This window comes from Heteronotia binoei, chromosome 2 (assembly GCF_032191835.1).
Source record: "Heteronotia binoei isolate CCM8104 ecotype False Entrance Well chromosome 2, APGP_CSIRO_Hbin_v1, whole genome shotgun sequence".
NCBI lineage: Eukaryota > Metazoa > Chordata > Lepidosauria > Squamata > Gekkonidae > Heteronotia > Heteronotia binoei.
This window is the reverse complement of record NC_083224.1, coordinates 106362797-106384569: the sequence shown is the minus strand read 5'-3', so window position 1 is coordinate 106384569 and position 21773 is coordinate 106362797. Positions and strand designations below refer to the sequence as shown.

The 21773-nt window shown below is 45.6% G+C and overlaps 1 protein-coding gene across 1 annotated transcript in view; it reads right to left on the bottom strand.

Annotated features, from left to right (window-relative positions):
- Positions 1-21773, bottom strand: part of SLC5A9 (solute carrier family 5 member 9) — a 221397-nt gene that overhangs the window by 70341 nt on the left and 129283 nt on the right. Inside the window, exon 13 of the mRNA XM_060231788.1 lies at positions 10306-10521. Within this exon, the coding sequence (XP_060087771.1) occupies positions 10306-10521 (216 nt within the window). The remainder of the gene's footprint in view (positions 1-10305; positions 10522-21773) is intronic.

Genomic DNA, 21773 nt, shown 5'->3' with positions numbered 1-21773 from the left:
AGGAGGAGACAGGGAGGGTCTTTCCATACATGGCATTGATGTTGCTAACACTCTTGCAGCAATATCTTTCACAAAAAACACATTTGCCCATTTGACCTGATCCCAAGATTTTCCAAGGTATATGATTCAATGCTTATTCCAGCAAGTTTCTAGTTGCTCTTTTCGGCAGTTGCGGTGGGCCAAAGATTAACTTCCTCTTTTGCTGCCTTATGCTCCTACAAACGTCACTTTCCCTACTTTAGCAATCTAGAATGATTATTTCACAGAGACACCTAGCAAGCACTTTAAAATTTCTTTGCCCTTTTGCTTTCTTGTCCTTGTGCCTAATTAATGGCCTTCAATTTACTTTATTTAATATATTTTTATTTCAGTCCTGCTTCAATCCCCCCTTTCAGGCTTACCTGATTTATCACAGTATTGCCTGATCCCTTACATACCTTTCCCGAGTTGACCTCATCATTTCATATACTGGATCCATAGGTACCAACACGTGGGGGGTGGTGGTTGAAGTTATGCAGCCTGTCCTTAGAATCTGCATGCACCCAGGCAAACACCAATCACATCCACAAAAGACAACGCACATTATGATTATAAAAATAAAAAAAACTAGGAAGCCAGCTTGTTAACCACTTGAATAAATTTCCACCAGAGTTAAACTCTGTGTCATCTCTTTTCACCAGGCTTCTCAACATTTTACTTCAGTTAAAAGCTGACCAGACTCATCTGGAATCTACAGTCTCTCTTATACAGTCTCCCACACAGAGTAGTATAGCAAATATCAAACAACCACTTGCTCCTCCAGCCAGCCAGCCAGCCACATACACAACACTACCTACAGCAGACATCTATTTGTTAATTCTACACCTCCAGCACAAGTTATTCCATTGAGGGGACCTTCCACACATTATCCACATCTGGGCAGGGCAGCCTCTCTTTGCCTTAAAACTCACCAGAGTTTCCACTTGCTTCTGGTATCCATATCGGGGATACTTTTGGCTATATAACAGAAGCACAGCTATGGCAGGTGCTTTATAACCCCAAACCTGCACGCAGTAATGGGGACAAAGTTGTTCCTGACTCTCTAAAACCAAAAGGTCTGTGTTTGGCGAGGCCCTAGGTGTATTTAGCCAAGGCTTACTCAGAGCATTGAATTGGGTTTCATGATCCCATTCCTCCTCATCTTTTATGAAATGTTCATAAGACATTCCCCATTCACTCCGGTTCACAGGGGTCTAACTCAGCTTTCCAAATCCTGATTGCTAAAATACTTTCCCTTAGCCTCTAACCACAATCCCAATGATTCAAATTTGAAACAGCAATATTTACAGAAAAATCCTCTGTTTTCTCAAAACTCGTAACTTTTCCTTAAGTGTGGCCAAATCGCAGAATCCAGCTCCAGTATCTGCCTAAACACAAGTAAAGAACAAAAACCCCACAAAACATTAGCTAGGCTTATTATAGGTCTTCAGCTTGATCAGCTAGTTGCTCCTTTGATGCTAAAAAGACTTTGAGATGGCAGATAAATGAAGACTTACTGCAGAAAAAAAGAGGTAGTAGAGGCTCTGGAGAAGGAGACCAAAGCTTTCTTTCAAGTAGATGAAAATAATGATGTCAAATACCAAACGGTGTGGGATGCATACAAAGCAGTAATGAAAGGCATTTTAATCACACTGAATAATAAGGACAAAAAAGCTAAAGGAAAACAAATGATGGATTTACCAAAAGAAATTGGAAAGAGAGAGAGGGAACTCAAAAAAAAGGCCAGGAAAAAAGAAAATCTCAAAGGAAATTACAATTCTACAAGAACAACTAAGACATTTATTAAACAAAGAAGTAGAATGGAATTTAAAAAGGCTTCAACAAAAATCTTTTGAGAGCGCTAAGAAACCGGGAAAATACTTGGCCTGGCAAATGAAATGAAAAAGGAAAAATAAAACTATCAATAAAATAATTTCGGGAGATAAAGAAATTGTGGATCAGGAAGGAATTAAAAGAGAATTTTATAAATATTATGCGAAATTGTTTAAAAGCCACTTGGTGGATAAAGGAAAAATAGAGACATTTTTACAGAAAATAAATGTAAAACCTTTAACCGAAAACATGAAGAAAATGTTAAATGACCCGATTGAAAAAGAAATAGAGACTGCAATTAATTCAATTAAATTGGGGAAAGCTCCTGGTCCAGATGAATTTACAGCAAAGTATTATAAAGTTTTGAAAGAGACTCTACTTCCAAAGCTTCTGAAATTGATGAACATTATAAGAGTTCAGGGGAAGCTACCTAATACCTGGAAAGAAGCAGTAATCTCATTAATTCTGAAAGAAGACAGAGATGCCACAAATGTAAAAAATTATAGACCAATTTCATTACTTAATAATTATTATAAAATATATGCTAGTATACTAGCAGAATGCCTGAAGCAGCATTTGAATAACTTTATTAAAGAAGAGCAAGCAGGGTTTCTTCCCAGAAGGCAGATCAGAGACAATATTAGAACTGTAATTGATATAATTGAATACTATGATAAACATCCAGAAAAAGAATTGGCTTTGTTTTTTGCAGATGCAGAGAAAGCTTTTGACAATGTACATTGGGAATTTATGTCTCTTCCCACACGTTCCCCGGAGAATACTGAGATCGGGAACTCAAAATCTCCTGGTTGTCCCCGGGCCAAAGGAAGCCCATTTGAAAACTACAAGGGACAGGGCCTTCTCCGTAATGGCCCCCTCCTGGTGGAACCAGCTGCCGGAAGAGGTAAGGGCCCTGCGGGACCTTGCTCAATTCCGCAGGGCCTGTAAGACAGCCCTCTTCCGGCTGGCCCACAACTAACCGGCACTGAACTTGAACTGAGTGTAGCTGTAAGATCGCTGTATGGTTTAATGTTTATGTATATAACTGTGATAAATGTCTAGATTTTAACTACGTAAATTATGAAATACTATTTATGTTTAATTTTATATTCTATGCTAGTTTTATATGTTAGTTTTTTACATGTTGTAAGCCGCCCTGAGTCACCTGGTGGGAAGGGCGGGATATAAATTCCAAATAAATAAATAAATGTTTGCAGTAATGGAGAAATTGAGATTGGGTGAAGACTTTGAGCGAATGGTAAAACTGATATATACTGACCAACAAGCAAGACTTTGTATTAATGCAGATTTGACAGAGAAAATTGTAATCAGTAAAGGAACAAGACAAGGATGCCCTCTATCCCCATTGATATTTATAATGACTTTAGAGTTATTGCTTTCGCAAGTCCAAGAAGATAAGTGTCAGCGTAGGGTTCATGGACGCTCCAACAATGGACAGACTCTTTTTCATTTGAAAATAGTTTCATTTATTGGATACATACATGTTACTGCTACGAGAGTTCTTTGAAAGTGATAAGGTACACACAAACTAGCTTGGCCTTTATGGCCCAGGATCAAAGCTAGGGGGTTTAGATCATCCTCACAATACTGTTGCATTCTACTTCTAAGAGGTGTGAAGTTCGCACCCTGATATCTTGCATAGCTAGCCACGTCCGTTCTCTCTCCCCCACCGGCGGCCTCGCATCGGCTGAGAGCTGGCCACATAGTTTGCACTTCAAACACTTTTACAGCTCTTGGCACCAAGCTCCTCCCCCCCCCCCCCCCACTTCTCCTGCTCTCCCAGCTAAATTATAGTTACAGTTCACAGGGTTAGTAAGCAACACAACAATTTAGGCATTCTGGTTAATATCAATTTGAACACAAGCTGACAATAAGGAGATAGAGGGTCTGAAATTAAAAGGTTGTTCTTACAAATACAGAGCCTTTGCAGATGACGTTATGTTTATAAACAAAAACCTGACTCAAGTTACACCGTTGCTGCTTCAAAAAATCAAAGAATATGGTGAACTGGCAGGCTTTTATGTGAACAAAGAAAAGTCAAAAATTTTATGTAATAATATGTCAAAGAATAAACAGGCAGAATTACAAAATTTAACAAATTGTGAAGTGGTTTCTAAAATAAAATATCTTGGAGTAGAAATCACAACAAAAATATTGATTTATACAAGAATAATTATGAAAAGCTCTGGCGGAAAATTGATGGAGATTTATTAAAATGGAATAGGTTGAACCTGTCTATACTGGGTAGAATATCGGCAATTAAGATGAATGTATTACCAAGGATCATGTTTTTATTCCAGACAATTCCAATAGTGAAATAAGATAAACAATTTAATAAATGGCAGAGGAAACTTTCAGAATTCATATGGGCTGGCAAGAAACCAAGAATTAAAATGAAGATCTTGACGGATGCAAAAGAAAGGGGAGGTTTTCAAGTGGCGGATTTAAAATTATATCATGATGCAGTTTGTTTAGTGTGGGTAAAGGACTGGATAATGTTATTAAATAAAAAATTATTAACATTAGAAGGTCATGGAAATACTTTTGGTTGGCATGCATACTTATGCTATGGGAAAAGTAAGATGGATGGTTTTTTCTTACATCATTATATAAGAAGTAATTTGTTAAAGACATGGTTGAAATACAAGAAAAATGGTGATGAGAGGAAACCGCTTTGGATTGTGCCGACAGAAGTAATGAAGTTATATTCTGATATTGAGGAAGGAAAACGGATAACATACAAACGATTGCTAAAAATACAAGGCTGCAAGGTGGAATTAAAATCAGTGGAAGAACTGGATTATAAGTATAATTGGTTTCAATTGCAACAAATTAAAAGTCTGCTTGAACAGGATATTAGGAATGAAGGAATAAAGGAATAAGACAAGATCAAACTGAAGTAGAAAGAATGCTGTTTGGCGATAATGAAAAAATAATTTCAAAGGTATATAAATTATTATTGAAATGGTCTACAGAGGATGAAGTGATTAAATCTCAAATGATAAAGTGGGCAATTAACATAAAGATATTCAGATGGAACAATGGGAATACCTATGGAAGAACTCGCTCAGCCTTCCAGCAGTGCAGGAAGGCTGATTGGGGGGCGGAGGAGCTGATGGTCGCCTCCCCTGCACCTTTCAAGGCGTGCGGGATTCAAGCCCCAGCCTGGCTCTCTGTTATGCATTCATTTCTCTCCTGAACTAGCTGCCCTCTATTTTGAGGCAAAAAAAGGATGTCTATTTTTTCGGTGGGGGGGGGGGGGGAGACAGTGCTTTGAAGAACTGGACCAGATTACGGCATGCTTCCCATACAAGGAACTCGAAAGATTTCTGGATGCTGGTATCATGAGCAAGCTCATAATCTTGTACAACTCACTCCTCTCCAATTTCCGTCTCTGACTGGATTGTTCATTACTCCAACTTGCTGGCACATCCAGTACTGTCTGACGTCCCTGACAATCTACAAATTCCACCCAATATGCCAGTTTGGCTCTCGGTTACCAAAGAAGAGATCCTTGAACTCATTGTTTCTATGATATCGGGTAAGGCCCCAGGTCCCGATGGCATCCCTGCTGACCTTATAAAAAACTATCCAGATTGGTGGTCAGAAACATTAGCTCCTTTGTTTACTTTAGTTCATAAATTTGGGATACTACCAAACTCCTGGCTTACTTCTATTACTGTTCATATCTTCAAAAAAGGTTACCCCAAAATTCCAGGAAATTATCATCCTATAAGTCTACTCTCAGTTAGGGAAATTAGAGTCTAAGCACCCCTGAATCACCTTTCTGAGTAGATGTCCAGTAATAATCTCCCGGGCAAAGAACAAGTGGGTTTTTGTTCTGGACATTCTACTCTTGACCATGCACTTACACTTGCTTTTTTGGCTGAGAAATATTCCATGCATCCAGGACTCTACACTTAATGGCTTGATTTGTGGCTTCCTCTAAAACTATTTAATCATAATGTAGCTTTCCCTCTGTTCACTCTCCATTAATGCTGGGAAGAGAAAAAATGTCACTTGGATCTTTTTTGTCTTCTAATTTCATCACATTCAAGTTAGATTTAACAAGTTACATAACAATCGTGGATCTATTCCCAAATTGGCTAGTTTGTTCCATAGAAGGGATCTATTGATAGAATCGAATGCACCTCATAAATCTTTAAAAGTTGTGTATAGTTTACCTTTTAGATGCATGCTGGGCTATTTTTCTAACAGGAGCTCCTCTGCATATTAGCCATGCCCCCCTGATGTAGCCAATACTTCAAGAGCATAGAGGGCTCTTAGTACATATGAACATATGAAGCTGCCTTATACTGAATCAGACCCTTGGTCCATCAAAGTCAGTATTGTCTTCTCAGACTGGCAGTGGCTCTCCAGGGTCTCAAGCTGAGGTTTTTCACACCTCTTTGCCTGGACCCTTTTTTGGAGATGCCGGGGACTGAACCTCGGACCTTCTGCTTCCCAAGCAGATGCTCTACCACTGAGCCACCATCCCTCCCATAGAAGGAGGCCACATCACTCCCTCCACAAAGGCCAGGGCACAATATCACACTCTTCGAATCAACACGGATGAAGATGTCTTACATCAAGTCAGAATTACTGGCCAATTTTAGTCTTGTCTTTTTTGACTGGGCCCTGATCTGACCAATCCGGGCTAGCCTCAGTTCATCAGTTCTCGGCAGCTAAGCAGGGTGGGTCCTTGTTAGTATTTGGATGGGAGACCACCAAGGAAGTCCAGGGTTGCTACGCAGAGGCAGGCAACAGCAAACCACCTCTGAATGCTTCTTGTCATGACCTGGATGGCCCAGGCTAGCCTGATCTTCTCAGGTCTCAGAAGCTAAGTCAGGGTCGGCTCTGGTTAGTACTTGGGTAGGAGACCACCAAGGAAGTCCAAGGCTGCTAGGCAGAGGCAGGAAGTGCCAAATCCACTTCCTGTTGGTCTCTTGCCTTGAAAACCCCATGCAGGGTCACCGTAACTTGGCTGCCACTTACGGGCACTTTCCAGTAACACACCGCTTTGACCTACATATTTTCGCTAGAATAGAGATTTCCCCCTCCTTGCCCAGCTACCCAAGGGCCTTAAAAGAAATCTGCAGACATCTGAGGCAGCGTTCCCTCTAAGCTGCGCAGTCTTGTGAGCAAAAACACTACTTTGTGAGCTCCTGGCATTAAAGTTGTGAGCAAGCGATTTGGCTCCTGCATAAATTAATTTGCTCTGGGGCCACCCTTCCTGAGAGAAGACAAAAAATGTGTGAGCTGGAGGCTAAAAAAGCTGGGTCTTAAACAATACTCCCTCTAAGCTGTGAAGTCTTGTGAGCTCCTGCATAAATTAGTTTGCTCCGGGGCCACCCTTTCTAAGTGAAGACAAAAGTGTGTGAGCCGGAGTCTAAAAAATTGTGAGCTAGCTTGCACTAACTCAGCTTAGATCCATCTTCAGCAGCTCCTACAAAACACATGAGCTGGTAATGCTCTTGTTCTGATCACTCATAAGTCAAATGCTCTCTTCCCACCCTAGCGAGAGAAGTTCCAGTAAGAACTGGAACACAGATAAGTAAGTACAGGGCCTACTGTAAGCTCCAGGAGAATTGGCTACATCAGGGGGCGTGGCCTAATATGCAGAAGAGCTCCTGTTAGAAAAAGAGTCCTGCATGTATCTAAAAGGTAAAATATACACAACTTTTATAGACTTATGAGGTGCATTCAATTCTATCAATAGATCCCTTCTATGGAACAAACTAGCCAATTTGGGAATAGATCTACGATTGTTATGTTACTTGTTAAATCTAACTTGAATGTGATGAAGTTAGAAGACAAAAAAGATCCAAGTGACATTTTCCTCTTCCCAGCATTAATGGAGAGTGGAGAGAAGGAAAACTACATTATGATTAAATAGTTTTAGAGGAAGCCACAAATCAAGCCATTAAGTGTAGATATAATTAATGTTGTCAGTCTAAAAGGATTTATTTGTTTGATTTGAAAGTGATGCAGGGCCAAGAGACACTCTTGTTTCTTCTTTTTGTATAGGACAAACATTTGTGCCAATCTAGGATTTCTCAATCTCCACTTGAAAAGAGCATCTATCTCTTTAAAATCTCAGTAGTACCAAAAGTAAATGCCTCCACTGAATCTTCAACCTACTGCTCCATTGTTTGCTTGATGCAGTCTCCTCTCTTGTCCATTTTAAGTCCATAAAAGTACTCTGCATGCTATGCCATGTGGGAGAGAAGGGTAGGTAAAGAGATCAAGTAGCAGGATGAGTGTTCCAGTAGCTTTGATAGCAAGTGGTACCATCTCTAGGTGGAAGACCTGGCAACTTTTAACTTGTGTTATTCAGAATGTCAATCATTTAGAGAAAAATGTTGGGTTAAGAGAAACATACCATGGAAAAAGTGTTAAGAAAACATGTCTGCACAAACTTTTATGCATCAGCAATTAGATATTGCACTTTCCAATTATATACCAAACATGTGCATGCTTAATTAGCATGCTTACTACTGCTATCTATTTAGCAATATATAAAGTAGCAAATGATAACTAAATGTGCTGGGTACCAATGACAAAGGCCCATTTTGCCCATTTATAGTGGGCAAAATGATTTTTCAAGAATGCACCTGTGGCAGGAAACTAACAGACCACCTGGTCTTTCCCCCCCCCTCTCATAATCTGGTACAATGTTAGGATTGCACTTCCTATGTCATCCATCATTTCCTCTTATTCTCTTTAGTTCCATTCTTAAAAGAAACTTTTGGAAAAGTCCCCACACCCATTTCTGCTGTTAAACTAGAATAAATCCTTCTCTTCCCAAATGCCATCTGGCATCTGGCAGTTGTGTTTCAGCTTCACAGTCTCAAATTTAATTGTAAACACCTTTGCAGAGTTTTCAAGGACAACATGACACAATATGGGCTATGTACAATGAAGACATATGAACTCTGAGGCATACCTAACAAATTCTTTGCATATTTGTTTTCTGGCTCAGCATCCATCACCACAGGGATGGGAAAGCATCCAAAACAGCAGGGGAAAATGCTTCTGCTTGCTGTTCTTGGGCTATAATTCATTTGAAGCTTGAGACACTAATGGTACTACTCAAAACACAGATACAAATCTCTCTTCACCCTCCTGTTTATTGGTTATCTGTAAAGAACAATGTCATTGGGGACAGTTGCACAGGAACAGGAGTTCTGCTGGGGTTATACATTTGTCTATCACCATGGTATTTCCATGGACTGTTATAAATACGTTGGCTGAAAATATGATTTGTTTTGTATGTGTAAAAAATTTATCATTTTCTTTCTAGCAGTAGTATGGAATGGAAATTAGTGATTAGACTTGCAACAAATTAGACCTTTTCAGTTCATTATTATTTTGGTTTAAATGCAGTCAATTTCTATTTATTCTAATAGATTATGGAAACATATAGATAAGATGAGATTGGTATAGGTCCCCTCACGCTGGATTCCCAACACACCTATTTAGGCATCTGAACTGGCCTTTCTTTACTTTTTTAGAGTTAAAGAAAAAATCTGAAGCCACACATAAACCAGATTGGTTCCAGATCAGCCCAACATGGGTTTCTGAGAATTTTCCAAAGTAATATGAATTGTTTCATCATATATGGAAGTGTTCAGACAGATCCTTGAGGAATACTCACCTAGAAAAGATTATGGAGGTACCCTTGCTGCCTGATTCAGTGTCTCAAAAAACCCTTTCCCACAAGGTCAGAAACCAGGTTGGCTGAACATGGGGAAAGGGAAGGAGAGTGTTACCATTGTCTCTGTTTCTGAACACACAGGACACATGAATGTGTGTAGCTAGGCAGCAGGAACAGTGGTTGCAATTCCATGTTCCACCTCTACCCATTCAGCCTATGTGTTTTCTGACCATGTAAAAGCCCAATACTGGACTGCTTCTGGAAAAAAAAAACTAGCAGGGAAAACATGCACACACCATTTTATTTCAGCACATGTAGCAGAGTTGTATGGTACCAACAAAGTTGTTTGATGTAATTGAGATCACGTTGGAAAAAGAACATTCTCTTCCAAAATACCAGCACTTCAATGGCACTAATCTTGTTAGCTTTCAAGATTGATGCTGTCTTTGTTGAAGTATGAGAGAGGGTTCAATTAGAGCCATTACATTCCCTGCTTGGCAGTCCATTGTAATATGATTTCTTCCTCTCTCCTTGATAGAATGCGCTGTGGTATCCCCCCAGCATGGAACTCTATGTTCCATTTCCTCTGCTCACTGACCCTGAAGAAGTTTTTAACTCCACAATACCTGAGAAGCAATGTGATTTCAAAGAAGGTCATCTTTATAGGATAAGCTGGCTTGCTTTAGTGCTGTCCAAAATCAGCACATTCTAGGACAACAAAGTCAACAGAGAACGTTTTTAAAAGGAGATATTTGATCCTGGAGAGTCTTACTTACTTTTTCCTCTGGAACTGGTGGTGTGCAAAGGCTAACTAAGAAGATAACAATGGCTGTGAGTGCACACAGGATGATAGCAAAATACAAGTAATGCATGTCTTTCAATACAGATGGCCTTTTGTCCTCCTCACCACAGGGGGGCACCCGGTAAATAAATTCCATGATCATCCGAATGAGACCGATGACTAGACCAAACATCAGGCCCCAGAATGCACCCTAGGAGGAGAATGTGAGTGAAATGATGAGTAGAAGGTTTGGAAATATCAGCTTTTTAACATTTTCTTTACAGTGATTAACTGTTTTTTAATAAGGTGTTCTTATACAATTGTTAGCTGCCATATTGGTTAAGATTAATCAAAATAGGTACATTTTCAAATAGGTACATTTTCTACAGAATAGGTACATGCTACAGATTGGAAAGGAACATGATTGAAGATGTTTTTATTTATGAGACCTACTGTCATCTAGTAAATAGAATGATAAACTTGGGTAGTCTTAGTTCAAATACCACTATAGCCCTTGGGTTATTTATTAATGAAGCACATTTCTTATCTGACAGGCATTCAGCTACTCCAGATTTATTAATAGGACTTTGCAAGTAAGTATGCATGAGAGGTCAATGATACAGGTCTAATAATTGTTGCTGTTTTCCTATGAGGTAGCTTGTGTGGGGTGGGCGGGGGAGCTTCCATTGCACTTCTGCAACATTTAGAAAGTACTGTAGATTAACAGGATAGAGGTGTGGTGTATTGGTTGTTCTGTTTCAGTTCTTGGAAGTTCCATTGGATGGTTTTCAGGAACAGGCTTTAGGACCAGACTTGAGATGGTGCAGTCTATAGAATTAAAACTTAGTTTGAGGACATATTAGGAAAAGTAGGAAAATGATAAAATTGCATGTGTTGTTTGAATCCAGGTTGAAAATCAACTGTTTTAACCAATGCTCTCTCTAAGCTGTAGATTCTTGTAAACAAAAATTCTACTTCGTAAGCTACTGGTATTAAAGTTATGAGCTACTGCATAAATTAGTTTGGTCTGGAGCCATTTTTCCTGAACTAAGACAAATATGTGTGAGCCAGAGGCTAAAAAACTATGAGCTACCTCACGCTAACTCAGCTTAGAAGGAACTCTGGTTTTAACAGATGAAACATATTGCCCCCCCAGGCGGAATAACGAGACAAACACAAGATTGGATTAAAGGGCCACTTTATTAAACTTAAACGGCAAGGGCAACCTGGGGAACAGGTCGAGCCAGGGGTCAACGCGACCACCTCCTTGACCTGAAACTGGGCGAGCCCCCTGAGCCCCGGGTATGAGCCAACCAAACGGCTCAGACCCGGCCGGCCCGGCACCATGATCACCGCACCTGAGCTCCGCCATCCCCACAGCCCTGCAGCCTGGGATGCGGACACTCTCCGCGTGCCGGGATCCGAAGACTCCCTGGAGCAACCTTGGGCCGTACAGCTTGCAGTTCCCCAGGGAAGCCATGCACCAAAATGGCGCGATGCAACAGGAGCTCACCGATCCCCAAAACATAATCCCAAACCAACTGCCAGTGACCAACCTAGAACGGCACCGCCATTCCAATTGCCAGTACCAAACATCAACAGTGCAAGGTAGGCAAAAACACCCCCAGACAAGGCCAATCCGTCTGGGGGCGAAAAATTCCTACCCGGCCCCCTAAAACGGGCGACCAGCCTGTGCCTGAACTGCTTGACGGGCGGGTGGGCGGGCCGATAACAAAAAACGACTGCATTTGAGGGGGCGGGAGCAGCCTTATAAGGCCGCTCCTCGCCCCCTCCCTTGGAAAAACCCATTGCCTCTCATCCGCACGGGGAGGCAATGGGCGGCCCCCAGCCTCAGCGGTCGATGGACCGCCCGGCTGGGAAAGGGCCGAATTGCCCCCCCAGGCGGAATAACGAGACAAACACAAGATTGGATTAAAGGGCCACTTTATTAAACTTAAACGGCAAGGGCAACCTGGAGAACAGGTCGAGCCAGGGGTCAACGCGATCACCTCCTTGACCTGAAACTGGGCGAGCCCCCTGAGCCCCGGGTATGAGCCAACCAAACGGCTCAGACCCGGCCGGCCCGGCACCATGATCACCGCACCTGAGCTCCGCCATCCCCACAGCCCTGCAGCCTGGGATGCGGACACTCTCCGCGTGCTGGGATCCGAAGACTCCCTGGAGCAACCTTGGGCCGTACAGCTTGCAGTTTCCCAGGGAAGCCATGCACCAAAATGGCGCGATGCAACGGGAGCTCACCGATCCCCAAAACATAATCCCAAACCAACTGCCAAGGACAGCGCCAAGCCTCTGCTTAGGCCGCTGTACCCCAAACTACAAAACACGAAGAAGCCCTTGCCGTAAGTCAGCTAGAAAAAACTCGTTGCCCTTTGAAGACAAATGGACTCCGTCATCCCGATATAATTCCGGGATGTCGGATGAAATCTGCGGATGGGGCATGTAACCCCCGAGACCAGCACTAAGAGCCTTCCTCAAGGCCCTGTTGGCCTTGATCCGGGCGCGCTCCAACCCAGTAGGGTCCCACGCGGTCCGCCACACGCGGCGCGGCAGCATGGCCGACCACAAGATCAGGACTCCCGGCCATCTCTCGCCGATCAAGGCCAAATCCGCCTGGGCCTGAATCGAAAGGGCCTTCCCTTTAATCAGGCCCAAGTCGTTTTCCCCCAAATGAACTACCAAAATCTGCGGGGGGGGGCACCCAAGTCCCTAAACAAAAGGGGGAGGAGGCCGGGCCATCTCATACCACGACGGCCCTGCCAAGTGATGACAGCTCTGTCGCTCAGGCCCAACTGCGAACCGATCGGAGTCCTTCGGGCCTGATGCGCTGCCCAAAACACAATGCTATGGCCGCATATAAGGATCCGTTTCCTCTGATCACCAGCCACAGCACCTAGAAGAAAAAACTATTAGACTGCAGAAAGGGTAAAAACAAACCCAAATTGAAACATGTCGTGTGGAACAATGAGCAAAACATCCTAAGACCGCAAAGGCCGAATATATGAACGAAATACCCTTGACTTCCAACGCCCCACTCGCTGAATGTCCTCAACCCCATAGCCTAAAGCTGCGGCAGTAGAGGCAGCCCCAATTCTAAATGAATGGGTCCCAAATTTGCGCCCCCCAAGGCCCAAATGTTGTAGGGCTCTACTTGTGATAGCCCAAAACTGATACTTCGTCAAAGGTGCCCCATTGGCGTGGCGGAAAAGGGGGCCGTCCGATGATCCCCGCAATTCAATGTAAAGCCGGATAGCGGCCACGGGGCATAACTCGCGCTCCACGCACGTACCAACCGTAACAGTGCAGCCGTGCTGCCTCTGATCTGTCTTTGAACGACGTACCCGGAACGACACGCGGTCACTAAATAAACAAACGTCCCTAAACTGAAGGGCCCTGGCAGAAGTATCGCTGCGGGAGAGTGGTACAAGCTCAGATACTCTGAAGGCCCCAAAAAAGGCAGTCAATGCAGCACTGTGAAAGAGAGCCTCTTCATAAGGGGAACCACAAAACAGGGCCCAAGAGGCATGAAGCCCCTTGAGAATGAAAGGCGAAATAGGCTGCCGGCAGTCCGCGCGGGGTCCGGACTCGCGGGACCAACCCTCCAACATTTTCTGAATACGGAAATCCTTGGTAACATCGCGATGCCCCTTGGCTTTACACATGAAAGCCAGCCCCGCGAGCTGGCCCCGAATGGATTTCACCGAAAGGCCCCTAAGCTTCTGATGCACACAAAACTGTAAAAACTGCTCCACCGGAATGGGCCAAACCTCTGGTAAGCCTGCCCCTTCTCTAAAAACAGCAAATTGGCTAGCCGCCCGGTGATACGACCTTTGAGTGCTGGGCGCAATCGCAAGATGGATTGCCCGGCTCACTTCTTCCTCCCAATCAGCCACAGTTCCGCCGGGATGCGCTCTGGCAACAGGTCGGCCTCCGGGGCTAATTGACGGAAATGGTCTATCTGTTGGCGAGACAGAGCGTCCGCCACCCCGTTACAGATGCCGGGAACATGCTTAGCCGAAAACAAAATATTCAATTGTAAACATCGTAACGTGAACGCCCTAACGAGCCGCATAACGGCAGGGGATTTAGATGTCAAATTATTAACAACATGTACAACCGCCATGTTGTCGCACCAGAAGTGAACCGAACAATTGGCCAAAGCATCCCCCCACAGAAAAACGGCAACAACTATCGGGAAAAATTCGAGGAAAGTTAAATTCCGGCACAACTCGGAACCCAACCAATCCTGTGGCCATTGTTCGGCACACCAGTGCCCGCGGAAATAGACCCCAAAACCAATGGAACCGGCGGCGTCGGATACTATCTGTAACTCGGCCTCAAGCTGCATGTCAACCCGCCAGAACGAAATGCCATTAAAGTCCCTTAAAAATGTCTCCCAAACCGCAAGGTCCTCTTGCATTTCCCTCGTGACACGGGTAACATGATGTGGTGAGCGCAAGTTAGCCATCCCATCGCAGAATTGCCTTAGAAAGGCTCTGCCAGGGGCCACAACCTTGCAGGCGAAATTCAGATGACCCACTAACTGCTGTAACTCAAGCAAGGTGACCTTACGCCTACCCAACATCGCTCGCACCCGAGCCAGTAAACTAACTCGCTTGTCCTCGGGCAGTCTAGAAAACTGGCGCTCCGTGTCCAACTCGATGCCCAAAAAGGTAAGAACCGTAGTTGGGCCCTCCGTTTTTTCAGCAGCCAACGGAACACCGAGCTCATCGGCTAAATCCACAAAGGCGGTTAACAACGACAGGCACTGCCCAGAACCAGCGGGGCCCACGAAGAGAAAATCATCTAGATAATGGGCCGTGTCGCGTGAACCAGTTCTGAAACGCAAGGCCCATTCCAAAAAGGTACTAAAGCGCTCAAATGCGGCGCAGGAAACTGAACAACCCATAGGCAGAGCCCTATCAACATAATAACTTCCTTCGAAAGCAAAACCTAACAGATCAAAATCCCCCGGATGAACCGGGAGAAGGCGAAAAGCTGATTTTATATCGCATTTCGCCAACTCCGCGCCCCTGCCACAGCGCCGGACTGCACGGTCAAAAGAAGTATACTTCACCGAACAAAGCTCAGGAGGGATTGCATCGTTTACAGAACTGCCCCTGGGGTAAGAAAGGTGGTGAATCAATCTAAATTCACCCGCTGCCTTCTTAGGTACAACCCCCAAGGGGGATACCCTCAGGTTCGGCAGGGGAGGAGACTTGAACGGGCCTAACACCCGACCCTCAGCACACTCTTTCCTGATCTTTTCCCTAACAATACGCTCAAAACCCTTAACCGAACGCAAATTAGCCGCAAAAAACGGGGTCCGGGGGCCCTGAAATGGGATTCTAAAACCGTAAGAGAATCCCTCAAACAAATAACGCGCATCCTCGGAACGGGGGTATCGATCTAACAACTGCCTAAGAACCGTCAGCCGAATGGGGCTGGGACCCTTTACCAGGGGGCTGACCGGGGCCGCCACCAGGTCGCTTACCGGGCCACCGCTGTTTGGACCTAGTACAGGCGGTAAAAGCGTGGGGGCCCCCGCAGATCGGGCACTCATGTTTATACTTACAACCCTTCCTGGAGCAGGAGCCTTGGGAGGTGAACTCCCAGCAAAGCAGCCGTGGCTGAACCGACTGCCCCGCGGCTGCGCGGGCGCCAGTGAAGGATGTAACAGAAGTCTTCTGGACCAAATGGCCGCTATCGGATCGTTCCCCTACATTAGGTTTTGCAGGGGCCATGAGCTGCAGCCAAAGCTGCTGGTTGATTTGGTTCCACTGAAGACAAGGATTAACCGCTGCCCGCATACGGAACTGTTCGTCGTACTGGAGCCAAGCGCCCCCAGCGAAATCATTATATGCCCGGTATATAATGTCGCAGTACTGGAACAGTGGTGCAGCTCTCCATGGTTGGGCCCGGGCAATAACGCCCGCATAAATGAGGAAACCGGGAAGCCAGTTCGCCCAGGTCCTATCTACTTTGCGGCGCTTGAGCTTCTCTTTATCTTTTTCGTCAAGCTCATCCTTAGGTTTCTTCTCTAATTCCCGATACAGTAGGCTGAATACATCAACATATTCCCCTTTAAGGATTTTTTCCCTGGTTGTGGCGGTAAGGTGATCACCCAAAGGCATGGCAGGGTCCCCAAATGGCAAGGCGTGCAACTCCAATGCGCTGTACGGAACAGGCGGATGGGGTGGAAACCCCCAGAAACCAGCCTGCTGCCCGGCCCATGACAATGGCGTGGAAGGGGACTGCTGCCATCCCCAGGGTAACACACCGACCGCTGGCCCCTGGCTGTTAGGGAAACTGCTCTCAAAATGAGATTGGGGAATTAGATTGAGAGACAGTTAGCCCCAAAAAGGAATCTTTGTTATCAATTGTATACCAGGCTCAACCGTTCAGAGAGTCAATGCTCAATAAGAGACTCTAATTTAGTAAAAATCAATTGTAATTTATTTAGAATAATATTTCTTTCATACAAGGTAAAAATACAAAACACTCACACATTCATACAGGTCTAGGAAAAATAGAGAGATCGATAGGGGAACATAAAGGAATTGACATACAGGGTAATACTACCTCTCGCAGACTCCAATGGAAGGCTCCGATGGCGACGAATGAGGAAATGGGGGAAAGGTCCCGAAACTGATCAGGAATCGGGGGTGTTACTACCCAGCGGGAATGGGGGTTTACTGAGTAGAGGGCACACCTGTGGGTAGCTAGTCCACAGGTTATATAGAGTCACCTTAATCCTGAGGGGATGGGAGGTGACTGGGAGTGGTAATGGGAGGTTCTGCTGATGACCAAGAAGGCTGGACTTCGGCGGGACCAATGGTGGGTCAATGGCGACACCTGATTGGGTGTGTACTTCAACCAATGAACATCACCTTCATCCTGGGCATCCTGGAAACTTCCAGGTTGCGACAGGGCCTGGGGCGGCTCCGTAGGTATCAATGTGGGAATGACTGGGTGATTGGGAGGAGATGGGATTAACTGGGAAAGGGACAATAGAGAATCAGATATGCACCTAGGTATTCCGGTGTAGACAAAAAGGCTTGATGGTATCAGGAGAGATTCTTCCTCTTTCTCAACTCTCCGGGGTGAAGACAGTTGTTTAGGAAACCACTGGGCAATCAGGATTAATAGTGGAGCCATTAATCCATTCATAAACTAAGTGGGTTGCTTGCGGGCTAGGAATGACTCAAGGTGTGTACGTGAGGTTCCCACATAGAAGGAATGAAGCCCAACCAGGCAGGAAGATGGCTACATGTGGTGTAAGCAAAACACAGTGGTTTCCATGCTTAACGCTTCACACCGTTCGCCTGGACAGCTCCGTGGCGGCGTAGCCTCCTCCTTGCCATGGCGGGTTCCACGTGATGGCGGGGACAGGTTAGAGCGCGGCTGCAGACACTCTGTGCCTGACTCAAGCGCTCATATACTTGTTAATAGGTACACTGGAGTCTTATGTAGTTCCTGGGTAGCATCACTCGCATTCACTGGCCAGGCGGATGCAAGCTTACTTCTCCAGGCGCCCTGGCAACCATGTTGGTGATCATGATGTGCACATATTAGGAAAAGTAGGGGGTTTTTCCTCACAGTTCCCCCCCTCGAGACTGACGTCACCGCCTAGTGGCGAAGTCTCGCATATGCAACGGATAAAAATAAAGAAAAACGGGGCTTCGTTAAGAGGGCGTTAAACCCTTGAAGCATGGGAAATCTACTATGGAATACCGGCTACCTGCAAAAAGGTTGGAGCCACTATCTAAAACTACTCAAAAACATAATTTAAAAATGCCAATGGGCCATCAGATCCTTCCTTGGCGTTCGTGCTTACAGGGAGGCCTTCTGGGATACATTGTACATATTCAATATTTCATATAGCATTATTAAAACACATAGTAAAATTTCACAATACACAGTATCTGAACCAAGGGTTCATATAACAGTATTAAAATTCATAAAGGCACGTAATAAAATCTCATAATACAAAGTATTTAAATTTAAAAGGTTACTTAAAAGCAAAATATAGCATTATTAAAATCCATAAAAAAAAAAAAAAAACACATGGTGAATCTCCAGATACAAGGTATTCGAATCAAAGGTCACTTAAAAGCAGAAATCATGTGTGCAGTCTAGACCGGCTAGGCTGCCATAATTGATTAGACAGGCAATAAGCATTTTATATTGTACGCAGATTCCCAAGGCAAGTCATTTAAAATCACTGGGTTACATTTCATACATATAATAAAACACAAATCCTATCACTATGCTAATACATAATTCATCTGTCTGACCTTTTTTGGTCTTCGGTCTTCTTCTCCCCCCCCCTCGATAACTTCCACGCTGGGGAACGGGGAGGTTTCCCTTCTCATTTGGCTTGTCTGTAGTCTCCTTCTGGAGGGGAGGAGGCTGGCGGCGCCGAGGAGTCTGCAGCGGATATCCCACCCCCCCCCCCCTTGTATTCAGGCTGCCCATAGTGAGGTCAAGCCACCCATGGAGCATGCCCAACACGGAGGCCTCCGATCCTGCTCGGATCCGGTCGGGGGCCCGTTCACATGGTCTGGGGAGACCCTGTCAGAAGGAGTTTCCTGTATATTTATGTAAATGTCATGGACAAAGGGTTCTGGGAGAGGTTTTTACAGACTTTTGTCCAAGTTTATACAGTTCTAGCACAATAATAAACTTTCCAGACAAAACACTGATACACAGTCATAGTTTCTTATACCTTTGCAGCCCTTTCCCGTTTGGCTCCGGACTGCTCTCTTCAATCTTAAAGTAGGTCCGCTCCCGTGCCCTATAGGTTTGGCATAGGGGAACGGTATACGATGGACGTGCGGACCCATGGGTCTACAACCCGAACCGGGGAGCGTGGCCACGGAAAGGCCTCTCCTGGTGTGTAGGTTCGGGGAAGTAGACCCAGGGATCGCTTCCCATATTTTAATCGGGAGCCCGTTTGGGCTCCGGAGAACCCGCTTAAGCGTGGTTCTCTTTTAGGGCCTATTGGAGTCCCTCCCTGACTGGGAGGGGGGGACTCCCCCTTTACTTGGTAAAAGATAGAACATAAGCAAAAACAAACACATAAGGAAAACTTAGGTTCCCGTTGATACTCAACCTAAGGGTCCCTGTCTGTCAATCAAAGTTTGGATTGGCAGGGGAGGGTTCTGCGTTGCCTGGAGGTTCCCACTTCCTGTGGGGTCGTGCCCTTAATGTGGTGCCAGTGGTCTATTGGTGGGTGTGGGAGATGCAAATGACCCTGAGCAAAGCAGTGTGGGGGTTTTTCTTTTTCTTCCCGTCCCTCACGCTAACCTGACCATGCGATGGAAACCATGGTGAGGAGGGCTTTGAGCGCGGCCGGTTACTCCTTTGGGTGGGCTTCTCCGAGCCTACACCACCAGGAGAGGCCTCCCGCCAGGGAGATGCTTCTTGGGAAAGCTTGATGAGATAGCTCGTAAAAGGGCTAACTCGATTCTCGCTCCCTCCAGCTCCACACTCCCTGGTTCGGCCTCGCAATTTCTCCAAAAGCCTGCTCTAATTTTTGAGCCCAGCCCCCCCTGAAAAGGGTGGGCACCCTTCTTTTGGTCAAAAATAGATTCATAACATCTTACAAACATACATATAAACATGGCTGGTCGGCCCAAAATCCCATCTTCCGTCCCTTCTCCCGCCCGGGAGATGACAACGGGTAGACTGACACGTCATGTCTTCCGCTGAGCGCTGCCTTCTACTGGCAGACAGGGCGGTTCACAGAGGCGTCGGGCAAAGAGGATATTCAGTTCATTAAGCAAACCAAGTGGGAGGCACATATGCAAATACTCTTTTGCCTTGAAATGGGTCCCTGGGGCCATTGTGGGGCTCCCCCTTTACTCAAAATCACCCCAAAAGGTCTGAGGTTTAATTTCAGCGGTATTCCTATTATTGGGCACTCCTTTCTGGTGGGGGAAAGCCAGAGTCACCGTGACTTGAAGGTGCTTCGGTGTGTTTGGCGTTCCCGGTGGGGGCCGAGTTCAAGCATTCTGCCTGGTCTCGTGTGCGCCTTTACAAACTCAGGGTGCCCCTGCAAGTATGGCACCTGGTGCAGAGTCTGTTCTGGCCCCCTGAGACCCTTAGGTGGGCGGAACTTTTAGCTGGAGCTCCGCGCTCCGGAGGGCAAGTGTCCGTGCCTGCCCTCTTTTAACCCTCGGGCTGCTTCGGCGGCCCAACCTTCTCTGGTAAAAGATAGACAAATCTTAATAGCAATAATTCATTACCCCAGGGGGGGTTAGAACTCTAAGTCCCAGATGTCTCCAATCCTGCACTTTGGGTTAGTGCATGCGCATGGTGTGTTTATGCAGATGAACTAAGCCTAAGGCATGTTGGGAATAGGATATTATAAAACATTTATCAAATGTATGGACCTGGGTTCGGTCCGCTCCTTGTGGGGATAGTGGCTTGTGAATGGACCATAGTTTAGGTGTATTGGCTCCAAGATCGTTCTTCGCCCGCGTTGCCTTTTTAATCTAAAAGGTAGCTGGCGGACCTAGGGTGCCCGGGGGAGGAGGCCTTTCCTAAGCTCCTCGGTTCGGGTGCCCATGCACAGCCTGAGTCCCTTCCACAGTTATGTGGGTAAGGGCTGCACGCTCAGGCGTCCCAATGGGTCAGAACAGAGGCTGCGCCAGGTTCCTGATGCTTTGAGCGTCTGCAACTTCTTCCCCTCTCCGTTCCCTGTGTTCCTTCAGGATCACGGAGCGCCGGAAGAGTCACAGAGCTCAAACACTGGACTGCTGGGAGTCTCTCTGGGTCAGAACAGGTTCTGTCCCAGAGTCACTTTGGGCCTTGTAGTGATGGATCACTTGGTGGGACTGTTATCTAGACCATCAAGAAGCGATCCAACACTTGCAAGAATGCCCTGAGTTTGTTCTGCTCAATTTGGGCTTCCTCTCACCCCTTCCCCCTGGGCCAACGAGCCCACCCTTTACTTGGTAAAAGATAGAACTCCCCATAGGAACAGAGCGAGGGGCTGAAAGATACTGACATGCATAATGTAAAAGCGGGCTGTGGGGACTACACTTCCCATCGTCCTCTGTTTCCCATCCCGAAAGTTGGAGCATGTGCCGAAGAGATTTATGCAAATGCCCCAAATACAGGGTGATCTGGGAGCGACGGGGCAGTGGGGTCTTTACCCTTAAAGTCTTGTTCAGGGGTGAGCAAGGAGGGGGAAGTTTTCCAAACCTATACACAGGGTGTAGGGATTTAAAATATATATTGGGCCGAGCTTTGATTTGACTCGTTGTGACCCTTTAGCTACTTGGTGGAATCGAGGCATCAGAGGGGGATGATCCGACGGCTTTAGCCTGTGACCCGACCGGTCCCCGCTGTTGTTAAACATGTGGGGCTGCAAAACCGGGGGTCCCAGTGGGCCTGTCGAACTGACGCGCCTGGCGCGATCCGGTTCAGATGGGAGCC